The sequence below is a fragment of the Geosmithia morbida genome, assembly GCF_012550715.1.
Source record: "Geosmithia morbida isolate 1262 chromosome Unknown scaffold_17, whole genome shotgun sequence".
Taxonomy (NCBI): domain Eukaryota; kingdom Fungi; phylum Ascomycota; class Sordariomycetes; order Hypocreales; family Bionectriaceae; genus Geosmithia; species Geosmithia morbida.
In genome coordinates, this window is record NW_023336204.1 from 93,473 (window position 1) to 110,168 (window position 16,696).

The following is a 16,696-nucleotide window of genomic DNA, read 5'->3' on the forward strand; positions in this document are numbered from 1 at the left end:
CCTATCCCTTAGGCTGCGTTCTGCTCCTTGAACCAGTCCTGCAGCTTCTTCAAGGCACGTGCTCGGTGGGAGATCTTGTTCTTCTCTGCACCATCCATTTCAGCGAACCTGTGAACAAGTTTCATTAGTATCTGCACATCTTGGAGGGACGGAGTTAGCGACGGGCGCTAAACTTACGTCTTGCCCTCGAATTCGAAGCACGGGTCCCATCCTGCGACTGTAAGCTTTGATACAATGTACGAGGGGATTTTACTGAAGAGAAAATTACCAAAATTTGACGGTCCGCGTGCGGGAACGATCTTGCCCTAATAAGGAGTGAATGATATGTTAGTCATTGTACCCAGGAGCACTGTTGCCATCTTTTGCACATACTGGGCAACGACCCTGGAAGAGTACGGGCTCCTGTCCTGGACCGGCTGAGTAGCCGAATGTACAGATGGCCTCGGCTGACTTGTCCTCATAAGCAGCGATGAGGTTGTTGAGGCCTTCGTGGCCGATGCTAGTAAGGAACCATTTGCTTCATTATCGCCGTTAGCAACGTAAATCAAGCCCAGTTTTGGAACAACAGGAATATACTTGCATGTAGGGCCCGGGAAGGCCGCCAAGGGCGTTGAAGCTGAGAGCAGTGTCTTCAACGAGGACGGGGCCACCAGCCTTTTTTACACACATCAGTCAAAAAAGAGTCGACATTTTCCAGTAGTATAAGTGCTCACAAGATCCGCTGCTTTGCGAGTCTTGGCAATGGTAACCTCTTCCACAGTGCCCTGGACCTCCTCGACATCAAGGGGCTGGCTGTGGACGCTGATTCCCGGCTCGAGGATCGCCTGAACCTCGCGGAGTTTGTTGGCGTTGCCGGTGACAAAGTTGATGTGGTCGGGCATCGTGAGTGGACTGAGAAGCGATGCTAGCGGATATTTTAAGGGCCTCTGGGAGACAGCTTACATGGGACAAGGATGGGATATACAAAGGTCAATGTTTCGGGGAGAAGAGTGTTTTCCTCGATGTGGCGTTGTATGATAGTGAAAACCCCGCTTAAAAAGCATGTCTGATGAGATGGAGAGGCTTTTCGGATCCACACCCACAACACGACGAACGAACACCAAGTTATTCATGAGCCACTTTACACTGGGATAGCTGGTGATGCGAACCGTCTGTTCTATTTCTTCATTTGGCGTAAAAAACTGTGAATATTAAGTCCTTAGGTTTCGTTGTTGTCGCAACACTGTGATGCGCTCAAGGCAAAAAGTCTGGAGACCCATAGGCTTTAATTCAAGTCCAGATCTTGCAAATAGTAATAGAACGCCCGATTTCCTTTTTTTAGACCCAACCCGTTTCAAGAACTCCCTCTCATGATGCCTCGTTATCCTTTTTCCACTGGTTCACCCAAGTCTCTATGCGGTCCAGGTTGGAGTCCATATCGTCAGTCGTGTCACTGCGCAGCTCAATGACAATCTCTTCGTCAAAGGCATCTCTTGCCTCTTGTAGGAGTACCTCCATGATTTCTGTGTCAAGGTTCTCTTGAAGCTTGACCTCGGGGTACTTTCTGTTTTACACAGAGGCACAAGAGAGTCAGCAACCGCCCCATTCCTACCTTTTGAAAGGAGTGAGAGAGAGAGCATAGACATACCGTGCCTTCAGTCGGTCGTACAGAATCGTTGAGTCAACCCTCAGGACGACAACGAGGTCGATCCAGCTCTTGGGGAAGAGATCGCATGCATGCCAGTCAATGATGCAGCCTCCTGCCTCGACATCCTTTTCGATGGAGTCCAACAGCTATGCGTCGCCCCATGTGTTAGATCATCCTCTACAAGAGGAACGTGCTGTTGTCGCACTCGGGAAGAGAGAGTTTCACCTTGTCCTCATCCACTATCCAGCTCTGATATTCATCATCCCATCCCTCATGGCATTCCTGGTCCTTGACGACCTGGTTCACAGACAGATGGCGCGCGCCGATCTTCTCGGCCAGGCTCTCACAATGTGTCGTCTTCCCCGTCCCCGGGGTGCCGGTGATGATGATGTTGGGTGATGTACGCATCTTTGAAATCTGTATTGTTGCTGCTTTCGCGTCGTCTGTGTATACTCGCGTGCCTGTCACAAAGGGATGCAGTAGTAGATAGTGTAGAGAGAAGGCAAGTGAAAACCATGCATCAATCGAAGTGTCACTGCCCCTCCAAAAAAAAGTCTCCAGTTAAAAACCACACCACCACTAATTTTACTCGCCTACCAAGGTAACAACAGATGAGATGATACAAAATCGTCAACTGACATGCCTTCATATCATTGAAAACTCTCCTTCTTCGTAAGCATAAGAAACATACCCTTCATCCCCATCTATATACAAAAAAAAAGAACAGATGTCGCCGAAAAGTATGACACTATCTCTAAGATAGCTCCATTCGATCAAAGCGATGTGCATACAAAGGACTTCGCGCCACACCACATTTCTTCCTAAAATAAGCAAAAGATAGACCATAGAGCGAGGACGGAAAGAATAGAAAAAGAAAATCACACAAGAAGAGAATATGAAAAAGAACATGCGTCCATAAAAAAAGAAAAAGACGCTCCGCCCTGCATACGCACATAGGTTCACCCGTTAAAAAAGGAATAAGAAAAGAGTGTAACACAGAGAGCGAGAGTCCTTGAAGCAAAGACGTATCATTGCCGACTTCCCTTCCATTCACAGTCCAAAGTAATTGAGATATCGTCGGCGATCCTGGGAACGTTCTACTCCTCCGGCTCATCCTCTTCCACCTCAGGCAGGCTCTCGCGGCCATCGAAGCTGTCGCCATTCTCGAGCTTCTCTTGCTGAGCAATGGCCTGGGCAGAGACAATCTCTGCGAGCCTCTTTAGACGAGGGGTTTGCAGCCCTAGTAAATTGTTGTTAGTCATTGCACAACGCTGCAGAGAAATGCAGTAAAAGAAAATCACTTACAAGACGGGGTATATGTTTCGAGTGCGGTTATGGAACGGGGCTCCGCAATCTCGTACGGGCCACTGTCCTCCATGTCGACAGCCTGGAGCAGGAGCACGTCGCTCTTCTCGGTGACACGCGAGGCGACAGCCTTCATGATCTCGCCGTTGATAGGCTGTTCGTAGTCGGCCACGAGGTACTGGTTCAGTAGCTTCTGAATTTGACTGGGGGAGAGCCTAGGGGACAGTGAAATCAGTATACTTGTTTGTAGACTCGGCAAGATCTGTGTAACTTACATCCAGCAAATATCCTGAATAATCTCAATATCGTTGAGAGTAGCCTTCTTGAGTTGTAGCAGCTTGGTAGCTTGCTGTAAAGAGGGAAGGGTAGTCAGTGAATGAAATCTTAAGAAACTGGTACCACGTAGGTCAGCCTTACCATAAGATGCTCGAGCTGAAGAGTGCCCTCAGGCATGTCGTGGCTCTTGCACCACTCCTCGATACGCGTAATGTTGTAGTTGATCTGCAGACCGCGCTTCCACGAGAGGAAGTTACGGCGCATGAGTAGGTCGTTGAAGGCTGTAACACCGACCAAACGGAGGAGCTCGGTGACAGTCTGGGTGATGATGGAATCCTCGAGGTAGTAGGCCTTCATGGCGCGGAAGACGTTGTTTAGCAGGCTCAACAGGTTGTCCATGCTGTAAGCGGGCTGAGAGTTGGACTGGAGGAGCTTGCCTAAGAAGCGGCTGCTCTCGTTAGTGATGAAACCGGGCAGCGACTGCGACTCGATGATGGCGGGGATGATCATCTTGTGCAGCTTCTTCTTGAGAACCTTCATCCAGGTATGATAGATGTTAAATTCGAGGGACTCGAGGTCATGCTTAACAATCTCCAGAAGGCGGTCGTACTCGTAGTTGTCCGACTTCTGGGCTTCGTACCAGTCCTCAGCTAGGAAGACGAATGAGAGCATCTCGTGGACGTTAGACAGCCAGAAGGCACCAGGGTTAACGGCCTCCTCGCCGTCGTGCTGCATCACCTCCTGCTGGATCGATTGCATTACGTTGGCCAGGAAGCGCTCAGACTCCTTGACGAAGCCATTGTTCCACATCTCCGATGTCACCAGGTTGATGAGGTACGATGGGAATAGAACCTCCTTGTCCGACGGCGGCGGCGTCGTACTGGGTGAGGGGATCTTCAAATTGCGGATCAGACCCATAGTTAGCTCCTCGTTGAGACCGTCCTCATCGGCGAGCAGACTCTCTAGCTCGGCCTCAATGTTATCGACGCCGGGGATGAAGGTGGTGCCCGACAGGTTCTGACGGTGGGCCGTGCCTGTAACGGCCATGGACACGGGACGAGGGTTGTAGGCTCCGCTGAAGCGGTCCAGCTCGCGGTGCTCGGCACCGGCACTACGGCGCTTGGCCTTCTTGGAGGCGACCAGGTTGATGAGACCGCTCGTGGCCGGGGCGGCAGCGGCGGCTCCGTTGGCACCCTCGCCGTTGACTGGTGCGTTCCTCCTGGCGAGCTCGAGAGCGTCGCGAAGGGCATCGAGCTCCTGCCTCAGGTTGCCATTATCCTTCTCGTGCTGGGAGCTGATCCGCTTAGCATCCTCCAACTCTGTGCTCGACAGGCGGAGCGACTCCCTGAGTTCCCTCTCCTCCACCTGCATTCTCTTGATGTTCGCCGTTGACTCATCAAAGGCCTGCTGCAGCTTCTTCATCTCATCGTCCATGGCCTCAAGACGAGCCACAGCGATACCTGCCTGGTTGGCCTCAGTCTGCAGCTCCTTAGTCCTAGCCTCGAGAGCATTGTGACGACTCTTCCACGACTTGATCTGGTTCTCGTAGTTGTCGACCTGCGAGACAAGGTTCTTGTTCTTCTCCTTCATGGACCCGAGAGCCTGTGTAAGCTCGACCACCTTGTTCTCCAGCTTGTAGGAGATCTGCTTGAGATCGCGGGCCTCCTCACGGACCTTCTTATATCCGCGACGTGCCTGCTTGCCACGCCAGAGGCTCTGGACGAGACAGACCTTGCGGCGGTACGACCTCCACGACTGCATGGATTGGCGCGTCCTCCAGGCGCGCTGGATGATGACGGCGGCATTGCCCATCCTCGTCTCCATGATCTCTCTTCTGCGAAGGTAGCCCTTGGCAATCGACTCAAACAGAATCATGTCATTCCGGATAGTCTGGTATTTTTTGCGTTGCTTTTCGCCACGCCAGATGCGCTGGATGGTAGTAGCAGCTTTAACGGTACGCAGCTCCTGGGCCTGCCTCCTGGCGAGGAAGGCCCTGACGGCGGCCTGGGTGAGGACGATGGCCTCACGGGCATCCAGGAAGCGACGGCGGTAGTACTTGGCACGCAGATTCTTCTGGATGAGAATGGCACACTCGTTCAGGCGGTTGGTACGGAGGTTCTCGAGGAAGGCGAGCATACCAGCACGGAAGAAGATCTTAGTCAGACCAAGCTGGTATTTGTCCATGCCCTTCTCGGAGCTGGTTCCCAGGGCTTGGGTCAGGATGACATCGGCCATCTTGCGGATCTCGGCAGTCCAGGAAGTCGAGTGCACAAGCATGTAGTAGCGTAGAGCAAACTCCTCGTAGGTCCAGCGGGTAGGGTAACCAGCGCAACTAATTCGCACCGTCTCGAGGACACCACAAGCACGCAGCTGGCTCAGGACCATGGGGCCCTCAAACTGCCAGGCCTCCTTGGCTTCATTGGGCTTGATGCAGCGGATGTAGTGGACATCGGTGCTGTTGATTGTGTTCATCAGCTCAATAAGCGACGACCTGAAGATTCCACCAAGCGTAGGCTTGCGATTAACAGCCACGCCAATCTTCCTGCCACCAGCAGGCCTGGTGGCGCTGGAAGAGGTTGCGGATGCAACATCCTTCTCGCGTACAGCGGCAGCGGCCTCCAAGACGTGTTTGAGGAAGCCGTTGCTGCTATTGCGGAGAACAGCCATGTGCTCGTCGGGGACGGTATCACGATTCTTGTCGATGAAACCTTCCGACTCGTAGGTAACATCAACAGCATAGTGGCAGACGGTGAAGGCAGACTTGCCAAAGCGAGGTTTCTTGAAGAACTTGTTCTTGCCGGTGCTACCGAAGTTTTGGTGGAGCTTCATGGCGAACTGCTCGTCGGAACCCATGGGCAGGCGCGACTCTTCATCAAGCAGTGACAGGACGCCCATCTTGCCCTCAATGAGGTCAATGCAGGGCTGGTTGTCGGAGAAATCGATGAAGGTCCAGTCGATCTGCTCCCTGAGGTACTCCTCCTGTTCGAGCTTGAAGACGTGCTGGTTGAACTCCTGCTGTAGCTTCTCGTTGGCGTAGTTGATACAGAACTGCTCAAATGAGTTCTTGGCAAAGTGCTCGAAACCGTAGATATCAAGAACACCTATAAAGGAAGACACGCGGTTCAGGATATCATCGGTGGCAAGGCTGTGGTTGATGACATCGACGAGCCAGTCGAAGAGACTCGAGTAAATGAATTTGGCAACCGAGTCTCGCACAACAAGAGCCTGGGTCTGTGTCAGGTTGGAGGTGATCTTCTCGCCACGGGTGACAAGCTGCTTCTTCACAATCCACTTAGCGAACTCGGTAGCGTCGACGCCAAGTATGCTGCATGCCTTTTCCAGGGATGGCTCGGTGGGGGCAAGAACACTGTCGTTGCGCGAGGCGGTGATCTTGACGTTTCCGAGATGCAGGAGACCGGCCAGAATTCTAAAAATGTCACTCTGTTGGTCCTCAGAAACCCCAACCGTAGTCAGGGACTTTTTGGTAGCCTCAAATTCGGCTTTGTCGTCGACGCCCTCGATGGTTGGCGACTGACCCTGGTTGAGGTAGTCGTACTGCTCAATGGGGAGGATATTGAGTTCTTCGCGCTCGGCATCTGAGGCCCCCGCAACGAGTTGGTAGAAGATGTGGTAGTTGCGCTCCTTGAGAGGCTGGAAGACGAGACGAGAACGCTCGAGCAGGTAGGTGCGGATCTTGGCGCCGATGATGTTGGTCTTGTCATCAAACATGATTTCAATATACTTTCCAAATCGTGACGAGTTATCGTTTCTTGTAGTCTTGGCGTTACCGAAGGCCTCCATGATGGGGTTGGTAGCCAAAATCTGCTCCTCGGTCTCGCTCATCGTCTCGGCACCTCGTTTCGTCCGTCCGCTGGAGCTGCTGTCTGGGGGCCCTCGAGTCGCGAAGTAGCGCATAATGTACTTGGCACTGACAGTCTTTCCGGCACCAGACTCGCCAGACACGACAATTGTCTGGTTCTTCTTGTCACGGAGCATATCTCTGTTTCGCAAGCTTTTGTCAGCATCTGGTGCAGTAGTCATATTTCATGAATCGGCATCCACCCACATGAAGGCTTCCTCTGCAATAGCGAAGAGGTGAGGTGCCTGGGTGGCCCTCTGCTTTCCAGCGTAAACCTGGACCATGCCCGGGACATATAGCGAGTCGACTCGTGCAAAGGGATTTGTGGCAATCAGGACGATACCACTGTATGTGTAAATCTCTTTTTGCAGGTATCGCAGACGGATAGCTTGGAGGACTAGAAGAGCAGTTATCCATTAGATTATCTGTATCCTCGAAGCGGGCTTCTTCTCTCGGTTCATTGTGTGCGTGTGTAGCATACCGGCAGGCTCGTTCAGATGGGAGAGGTTGGTAAGGTCATCGCTGGCTTCAAGCATGCTAGGGTTCATCAGGGGAGGAAGAGCGTCGCTTTTGCCGGTGACGAGCGCCTCCTCGGGCACCGTGATAGTTTTCTCCTGTTGGAAGGATGACGTGTTAGCACCTGGGCTATTAGCTTATCAAGAGCTGGTAAGAAACATACTTCGCCGTTTTCGAGCTGGAAGACAAGGCTAGCCTTTCCGCCATCCACCGTCTTGCGGATCAGCTCCGAGGCTACCCAGCCTTCGGCAGCATCAGGCTGCCAGGCCTTCGTGCCGACATCATACGTCGATGCCATCGGGGCGGTACCCAACGCTCACGGTTCTGGACGATGGGAGAGCGGCGAAGGGTAATAAGAGAACAGATTTTCGAGAAAGGGACCACCGAGGGGTAGAATGACGCTCAACTAAAGGAGAGAGGGGACCTGGTCGGCGGAAGACATTCGTGAGCAGCCGGCAAATACTTTCGTAACGACGTCAAAGGGTACAGGAGGAGAGAAGAGATCAAAGGTAATGATAACCCCAGGAGAGTAGTTCGAGAACGAAGGGAAGTAGGCGGAGATGTGTGGGCAGCTAAAATAATAAAAGAAACCACAAAGAGGTTACAGATAGATGCCACAGGAGAGGCTGACGGTCTCTTTCGCTTCCCAGAATATAGGAGGAATAGCAAATGGAAACAAGAAGTTTTGGAGCTTTGCCAACAGGATAGTTGGCCGTCGACAAGGGGGTTTGAAGAATAAGGATCCACGCTACGTTTCCTAGTGGGCAGCGCGCAAGTAACGGCAAGGCTGGGGGTGACGATATTATTCTGGACACATTTCTGACGATAAACGCGAAGGTATTTACACGCGTTATTATGTCACCTGCGTTCCGAGGCACAACCCCTGGCATGCCCCTGAGTCCAGAGGAGAGAAGCGACGCAGTACCCAATACCCAACCGTAAATGGGTCCTGGAATTTTACCGCCTACCTGTACCCGTAATGGGTAGCACTAAGCCGGATACTGGACCTCTACTAGGCTCTATTAGCAGCCTTGGTAGTAGGAGGGGGAGTACCCAGAATTCGACCCCTTCAATTCTACGACGTACGAGGAGCTTCTTCTCTCTCCCCCAATGGTGCCCCTGATTCCTGAACAACATTGAAAATACGAGTATTATATGTACTCCGTACGCTTTCATGTATATTTTCCCTTGACCGCTCTGCCCCAGCCGCTTATTAGTCGCGTCAGGAGCCTTACACATAACGCGTCCCCTTTCCCTTCATCCCCTCTCACCAGCCATCTTTTGTGGTATGCTCCAAATGTACGCCGTAGTAGTCCTCATGTGTGTTGATAGCAGCAGTCATGATGAACGGCCTTTGTGTAATGCACTCGCACACCCCTGGTCCTTGTACATTCCCATTCATGCTATTTAAAACGCTTTGTGCGAACACTAAATCGGGTAATATACGTGGCCCCCGCGTTCCTCCATGGATGATTCTATGATGTCCTAAGTATTTCATGTGTTGCAGCCGCGGAGCACGGTCTCTGATTTTTCCGGTCACGTGACTATATTATGTATCAGACGGAGCGGTGGAATAATATCGGCAAAACGCTCGTCTGAGTTACTAGATCGGGAGAGGAAAAAATCTGGTGGAACTGATTATATAATAATAGTAAATATATCGCACTTATCGATATAGGAATTGAAGTTTTTTTCTTATTAATTCTGATGATGTTAATGGTATCTATAGGGGTAATTGTGACTCTAGAAGTGGCCTTTTATCGTCAGGGTTACTACCGGTCGGGCCGGAACAACCTGTTCCGGTTGATGACTCAGCTATTTGTTCCAACACTCTGGCCGAGGCTCGACCCCTCCTTAATGGCCTCATAAGTGAATACTACAACTTCTTTCATCAAGTACCTCTTTCTCCTACGAAGATGTCAACGGTTCTCTCAAGATACACCCCCCTGACTCTTGCATCATTAGACAGCCAATTGCAAAAATACCGCGTCGATACGAGCCGGACAATAGCGTGTTATCTCGTGCTTGAAACGGCCACGTCGTCTTGTCACCGGCGCCATCGCGGGCCAGGTGCCACGCTACACCAAGAAAATTTGGCTACCCTGTATCTTCATGACTAGGCCGCTTGGGCAAGGAAAACATCACGGATAGCTTCAACCCTTGAACGAGCCTGACCTACCTTTAGCAATGCCCACACATAGCAATAGACTGATTCATCCAACGTGCTCTCGTTTACCTGCACTCAGAGCCCACTCGTGACATCTCGTAGCTACACTTAGTAGCGGTGTGCTCCTTAAAGAAGTGGGCAATAGGACGGAGGGTGCTATTGGGATCAATAATTATTTTCCCGTCTCGCGTAGTCCAACAGACATGGCTCCATTTCCCCAGATAACCATGCCAGGCACGGTGTCACAGGAGGGACCTGTGGGAGCATTCACAAGGCTCACCGCTGCACCAACGGCAAAGACTAGGACTTGAGGCTGCCAGACCTCACGCTGCTCTCACATATATGACCAGGCGGGACAGGACTAGTAACAGAGTTGTGACATCCAAGAGGCAAGCTACTCACCACTTCCACCAGTGGCTCTGCAGACTCCCCCCTTGCGTAATCACTGTCTTCTCTGACGGATTCCAGACAGAGGACCGCTTTACAGGATACGGCTACGCCTTATTCCAATATCAAGCTTGTGTCCTTAAAGGTAATGGCCGGCTTGACCAAACTGAGATCTTTGACACTGAAGCTCACGAGGACTCGAAGGCCTCCAAGCGGCAATGTCACTGAAATCTTAAGGCCCTATTACCATCTGCCTAGACAACACTTCGGTCGTTTAGGCCTTGGAGGCCGGCCTGCCGAATCGTCCCAGGAAGTCTTTTCTCGCGTTCCAGAAATAGCGGAGGACCAACGCAAAGCCTTTATCCGACGGTGCCGGGGTCACTCCGGCATTCCGGGAAACGAACTTGCGAACTATTTAGCGAAGGAGGGCTTCCTCCTCTCGAGACCCGCTCCCGCAAGTGTGTTGTCGCAATGCGGAAAAAGTCGACCGCGACCGCTTCGTAGACTGGTGGCAAGAGCATATGCCGCCCGCCTATAGATCTCTCGGGATGTCGGCCGAGATCGAGCCCCCTAACGAGCTAAAGCTGGCTCGACGCATACTTCATCACCTGATCGCGGCACGGACGGGTCACGGGGACTTTGCTGCCTACCATAAGCGCTCAAACATTCGGGCGCCACGATTGATTGCACACGCGAATGGAGGAAGTTGCCCCGAATATATCTTCTACTGCTGGAAAAAAAAAGCAAAGACCGCCTCTCAGCAAAGGAGGCCCTAGCGACGGTAGTCAAGCCGCCTTCGGCACCACCTTTACCTACTTCGTCAAGCCTGCTGACCGAAGCAGTTTCTTCAAGAAAATCTGCCTTTAATATATATAAGAAATAAAAAAAGGAGGGAGACAGAGAGAAAGACGGAAAGAGAAAGAAAACCACCAGTAGCCTTCAGCCCTAAGACTCGTCCAGGAACGCTTGTCACAGTGCCTAGCCACGAATAGTGCTAACGTCTCTCCGGCTGCCGCCGAATCTCAAACTACCTGAATCGCTATATGCAGGCTCGTGGAGCTTCTGTTTCTGGGAGAATGCGCACGTCCCAATCGTGAGCGAGGACATATTGGAGCCCGTCCGATTGCGATCCCATTTGTTTCTAGTAGTCTTTCCTAGCTCTGTAGTCTAGCGTGTCACTTGGCTCTATGGGAATTAGAGGTCTTAGACGTGCGATAAATAACTCCCATCAATCAATTAATTAATCAACCAATCACATATTAAGAGCTTAAGCATACTGTATTAATATCAAAGCTCACGGCAGTGGCCAATGGTCATCCTTTGATATCTTGCCGAACTGCTTAGATGAAACACCATACTCATCGCACTCGGCTTTCATCCACGCATTCATAATATATGACGGACGCTTCATGACAAGCTTGTCAATCTCCCCAATGTGGTCGTAGCCCCACTGCTCCAAGCGTTCCTTCGCATCGCAAATATATCTTTTAGAGGCAGAGATATAAGTCTGGGCGAAGCAAATCCACAAGTTCCACTCGGTAGCATCCTTGGCCAGGACCCTTGGGTAGTATGGGCCATCGGTAGCCCAACGTATGAAAAACGAGCAGCTCTATATTTCGGTGATAGTTTTCGTTGACTGAGGCATTGGAACGATGGGATTTGTTAAAGTCTATCATCCAAAGCTGCAAGGCACGCTGTTTGAATGCGCACGAGGAGCCACCGAGGGTCTGGTCGCTGTGGCCTGCGGTGTGCTGCCTGCCTAGACCGGGAAATAGCTCAGGTCGTTCGTAGGGCCGGCTCCCGATGACAAACTCATCATCGGTCATGTTGATACCTGCCACCCAATGCCCTGCCGCCAGCCCCAATGCCATTTCACGGGCAATCAAGAACGGATCCATGTTTAGCTCGAAAAGTTGGTCAAGATATAGAGGGAAGTTCTTCAGAGTTCTGAGCTCCTGCTCCCGCTTGTCCGAGGGGACTTCGGTCGACTTGAGACCAAGGTAGGTCCGACAGAGACACGCCTGGTTCTCTGGGTCCGCGATGGCGCCCTGGCGGTCCTCTGGTTTGAAGTAGTGGCTGATAAGATTCGTGCGGACCACTCGAGGAAGGGGCATGATTCTCTCTAGAAATATGAACGAACCTGGCTTCTGGCCGCCGTTTTGTATAGGAAATAGATGGCCATTTCCCTGGAACCACCTTAGGCTGGTGGCTGTATCTAGAAGGGATACATTTGAATAGCGAGGAACCCTAGGCATGAGTATGTCTGAAAAATCGCCGCTGTCGACGATAGACTTCCACGCTATGTGGTTGATGGAGGAATCAGGACGCTTACCGGAATGCAGCTCTGTTTTAAATGTTGTAGGAGAACGCAGTGTCTTCTTCAAGCACCATTCTGTGCCTGGAATTTCGTAGACAGTCCCGAAGGACCCTTTCCCGATTTCTGAGAGCTTGGGATTCCGAAAATTCACTCCAGAGGCTGCTTCCATATGCTCAGCAAAGGAAGAAGCTGTTAAGAGTACCGAATGGACTGACAAGGTTCTCTTCAGCACCTCGAGGGGTGTCGTGAAATCCCCTAGAGCAGCTTTTGTGAAGACCTCATCCTCAGAAACTGTCAGATATGGATCCTTCAATTCGAGTATCGTACCCTCCAATGAGGTACCGGTCGAATGAGAAAAGTTGGCTATGATTTCCATGGCACGATTTCGCGTCAAACCCTCGCTGAGGGTCGTCTCATCGGTGCGGGCTTCCTGCCTGCGCTGACTGCTCATGATGGCTGTAAGAAGACTGCTCTTTTAGAGAGACTGGTCAAATTATTTCTTGATATCTTCCACTCAGAAAAGTAACGTGCCTGCAACGACGGGCATGCAAGTGAAATGGGATACAGCTATTTAGAAGGGGCGTGCTGTTGTAGACTTGAAAGTTTGTAGGGTGCGAAGGCTATTGGAAGCCGGTGGCAATGGCAGTATTAGTCACCACCATCTCAGGGTTGGAAATCCCCCACACAACCAGTAACATATAGTTAGCTCGACGAAGGGACTGGAATATCTAATTTTCTCCCTTCCGAATTATCATCAGTCACTTCGTCATCTCAGTGTTCCAACAAGTTATGAAGCCCGGTTTGCCGCCACGACAAAACAGACTGATCTAAACATCACCAATCCCTTCACTTACAAGAGAAAGCCATTATTTTTTGTTTGTACTACTGTGATCTGTAGATTGTCACAGACTTATCCGCAATTACCCACTCACCCATCAGCTTTATCCACTCTTTTCCTTGGCTCTACTGCTACTTGTAACTTGGGACATCTAGAGACTCTACATGTCCCAACCGCCCCCACCCTCAGCCCTACACCCCTTAGTGATAAATGTCTTGTGGGGCCACCGCCGCCCCATACCGCCCCGCGTACGATATAATTATATATAAAACGACTTATTAGCAATTTCCATATAAATAGCTTCATAACATAATTTAACGCGTATGTAGTGCAGATTACCTAGAATTGTCATACTTTTCTGCCGTTATGGTGGGTAGAAAGCAGAGCTATTCCTGTTGTGTTCTAGTAGGAACGATGTCGATTCTAACAGTATAAAAGTTGGGATCAATATATAAGCAAGACCGTGTAAGAGGAACGGCGGGATTGTATACGATAGGAAGGTATTAAGTAATAATAGACCCTATAAATACTCCTAACTCATTATAATTGTAGGCTAGGTGTTCTATAGTGTTAAGGTTCTTGTAATTCATTTTCTATGATAGTGCGGGACTTAATGGTTTCTTAGAATCATCTTTACTATTGCCGTCTACCACGACTGGACAGTCTGACAAATAGATGTGGACGCTACCTACCTTTACGGCATACTTAAGCACGACGTGTTCTTGAGTCTACAGCCAGGTTACCACATGAAAAACCTAAAAGCGTCTTTAGAGACTTGAAAGCGTTGTGTGGTTAAGCAATTGGGGGGGAATGGTTTGTTATTTTTCAATCCATGTACGACGTGATTTTGAAGGAGCCACAATTTGATCCCTGCGTTTATGTCGGGCAAAACTTCATCGTTGGTGTTTACATTGACGACATTGTCCTCACCGGCACCGCGGATAAGATCAATTCTTTTTGAAACAAACTCTCCTCCCAATTCAAGTGTAAAAATCTTAGTCATTGTCGTTACCTCCTTGGACTTGAATGTTCCCAAAAAGGCCAGGTCATAGAGTTTGCTTGTATGTATATGAAAGGAACAACAAATATCCTGGACCTATAAGAAAATAGAGGAGAGATCCCGTGGCACAGTTATCAGAATGTTCAGGTGAGTTACCGCCCTGATGCATTATTCAAATAGGCTTATAGCTTATTCTCACCCTGTGCTCACCCTGTGCCTCACGTCTGTTTGATTAGAATACAGCAAGTCACACAATATTTGGCGTTTCTGGCCTGGCTATTTTGACCTTCAATCAAAAAAGCCACCAGTGGATTAAAAGAGCCCGCAGCCACAGAGCCCTGTCTCGTAGACTCAAACGTGCACGGCTGTTGTGGGCAACAACAACAACAACAAGGACGACGACGACAAGACTTCCTTTTCTCCCCATTCCCTTCTTCTACACCCACCGAATGACACAGTCTCGTAAGATTACCAAGCAGTATAGGGGAATCGGGTGCGGAACCTTTGGTGTTGTCTTCGCGATGGAAGGGGACGACATGGCGGTAAAGAAGACGTTTAAATCTAGAGACACCTTGACCGCCGAGTTTGAGTGCGGCGTGGCCTTTCACTTCGCTACAACCGTCACCAAGCCCGTGCTTGGTCTTGAGTTCCCCGAAAAAGTGCCTCGCGTTCCCTGGTACCAGTCCACCCATGCCATGCAGAGTATGCCAGCTCAAGACCCCTGGTGGGTGGCTAACCGGCATCGACTGCCGAGTACCAACGGAGACAGCGTGCCAAATGGCGTCTTCCTATTCCAGCGGATCCCCCCAGTGCCTCCTAGACTACAGGAATCCATCGTCTGCCAATTCTGGAAGACGGTCGAGGCGCAGGATGTCGCCCTCAAGGACGACGAAAATAAGGACTGCATGATCCGACCCTATCTCCAGGAACGCTGGGTCAACTAGAAGGCAGCCGGCCGGACGAGGCTAAATAACGAGCAGAGGGAGTCACTACGCAACTTTCCCGCGTACCTCGATGACCTACAGCTCCTAGGGGTGGGCTGCTGCTCGGTGGCGAGGTAGATAGCGTTAGGCCTCGCTGTCGGCCACTTCCAGGTCCAGGTTGATATGACCGACGTTGAGTTCGTTATCGCCGGTCGCCAGGGGGACCATGATAACGGGTCGTGCGCTGGCCTTCCGGAAGGCACGCAGCTATGGCTGGTCGACTTTGACAAGTGTAATCGCGTGCGTATATGGGACGACACTCTAAGTAGGGATATCCGCGAGCTTGCCCTCGGCATCTGCGCCAACGACGCCTACTACCCAACCCCGCTCCTAGACACGCGTTTCGGCTGGGACGTCTACATTGCTTTCGCAGACGCCTATATCCGCGCCGGCCGCTGTCTCCTACGGCATGCCTTTGAAAAGGTGGCCACCACCGACGAGCAGCTGGAAATGGTGCTACAGCGGCCCGCTATGGTTATGAAGAAATGGACAAAGATCTTTATAGACTCCAAGAAAAATAACGAAAGGGAACTTTTCGATACTAGGACTAGGATCCGCAAGGAGAAGGGCTGGGAGATGCCCGCTTGGTGTACTAATAAGATGGGGATGGCTGTGTAAGCGGGCGTGCGATGGAAGAGGTAGGGATCATGTAATACGTTTGAGTGCAGAAATGAAGATGCGAGCAGATTACCGGGATGCTGCACAAAATGTCAGACAACGAGTCTACTTGGGGTAGGGGATAGTAAAACGAGTGACAAGGTTTGCTATAGAGGCGAGGTAGAAGCGTTATAGTAATGAAGGCACTAGTGACCACTATACGTGTATTGATCGTTGCCCTCTTTCTTGATGGAATCGGCCAGTGACTACTTATATAAGTCAGCACACCCACTTTTAGAGCACTCCCCTTTTAGAACACATCTATAGTTAGTGTCATACTTTTTCTTAGTCTTTAGGGGTGACCTAAGAAAGTGGAGATGTCCTTAGTTATTAGATTCAATAAGGACGGTATGTTACGGCCCGTTATGCGACCTTCACGTGCACCCTACATTTTTTCCTTACTTATCACCATTGCGCCCACTTACACACAATCGCTCGGTTCTAAGCAACGATTATTGCGATCGTTCCTAGGATCGTAGCGACTATAGGAACGATCACTATAATCGCCTTACAATTCCTAGCGATCGCCTAGTATATAGCCAACCTCATTCCTATAGCCTAGTCACTCTTTACCTAGCTATCAATACAATAGTCAACGCTTCTATTAGAACTAGTTCCCTAAGAACAAGCACCTACGACTATAACTGCCTTATTGCTCAGTTAGACGCCCTAACGGCCTCGCCAATATAAAACCGACACTTCTCTGACTACCCTATAGCCTAGAGTCGTACCAACCGTCACACGGTATTAGATCTTATAGTGTG

General features: G+C 50.6%; 5 protein-coding genes across 5 annotated transcripts; 1 reads left to right on the top strand and 4 right to left on the bottom strand.

The window, feature by feature from the left end:
* Positions 1 to 8: 8 nt before the first annotated feature.
* On the bottom strand, positions 9 to 881 carry GMORB2_3261 (inosine triphosphate pyrophosphatase; the record flags this gene model as incomplete). The annotated part of the gene is made up of 5 exons (XM_035465237.1): positions 9 to 108; positions 178 to 305; positions 373 to 485; positions 540 to 654; positions 714 to 881. The coding sequence occupies 5 exons, from the start codon at positions 879 to 881 to the stop codon at positions 9 to 11; spliced, it is 624 nt and encodes a 207-aa protein (XP_035318786.1).
* Positions 882 to 1,347: 466 nt separating this feature from the next.
* On the bottom strand, positions 1,348 to 2,035 carry GMORB2_3262 (adenylate kinase; the record flags this gene model as incomplete). The annotated part of the gene is made up of 3 exons (XM_035465238.1): positions 1,348 to 1,543; positions 1,592 to 1,773; positions 1,853 to 2,035. The coding sequence occupies 3 exons, from the start codon at positions 2,033 to 2,035 to the stop codon at positions 1,348 to 1,350; spliced, it is 561 nt and encodes a 186-aa protein (XP_035318787.1).
* Positions 2,036 to 2,724: 689 nt separating this feature from the next.
* On the bottom strand, positions 2,725 to 7,881 carry GMORB2_3263 (myosin V; the record flags this gene model as incomplete). Its single annotated transcript, XM_035465239.1, has 7 exons — positions 2,725 to 2,867; positions 2,933 to 3,147; positions 3,208 to 3,281; positions 3,350 to 7,220; positions 7,275 to 7,464; positions 7,549 to 7,681; positions 7,747 to 7,881. The coding sequence occupies 7 exons, from the start codon at positions 7,879 to 7,881 to the stop codon at positions 2,725 to 2,727; spliced, it is 4,761 nt and encodes a 1,586-aa protein (XP_035318788.1).
* Positions 7,882 to 11,431: 3,550 nt separating this feature from the next.
* Positions 11,432 to 12,905, bottom strand: GMORB2_3264 (Zinc finger protein; the record flags this gene model as incomplete). The annotated part of the gene is made up of 2 exons (XM_035465240.1): positions 11,432 to 11,744; positions 11,848 to 12,905. The coding sequence occupies 2 exons, from the start codon at positions 12,903 to 12,905 to the stop codon at positions 11,432 to 11,434; spliced, it is 1,371 nt and encodes a 456-aa protein (XP_035318789.1).
* A 1,836-nt stretch (positions 12,906 to 14,741) lies between these two features.
* Positions 14,742 to 15,893, top strand: GMORB2_3265 (uncharacterized protein; the record flags this gene model as incomplete). The annotated part of the gene is made up of 2 exons (XM_035465241.1): positions 14,742 to 15,227; positions 15,393 to 15,893. The coding sequence occupies 2 exons, from the start codon at positions 14,742 to 14,744 to the stop codon at positions 15,891 to 15,893; spliced, it is 987 nt and encodes a 328-aa protein (XP_035318790.1).
* Between the last annotated feature and the right edge of the window lie 803 nt (positions 15,894 to 16,696).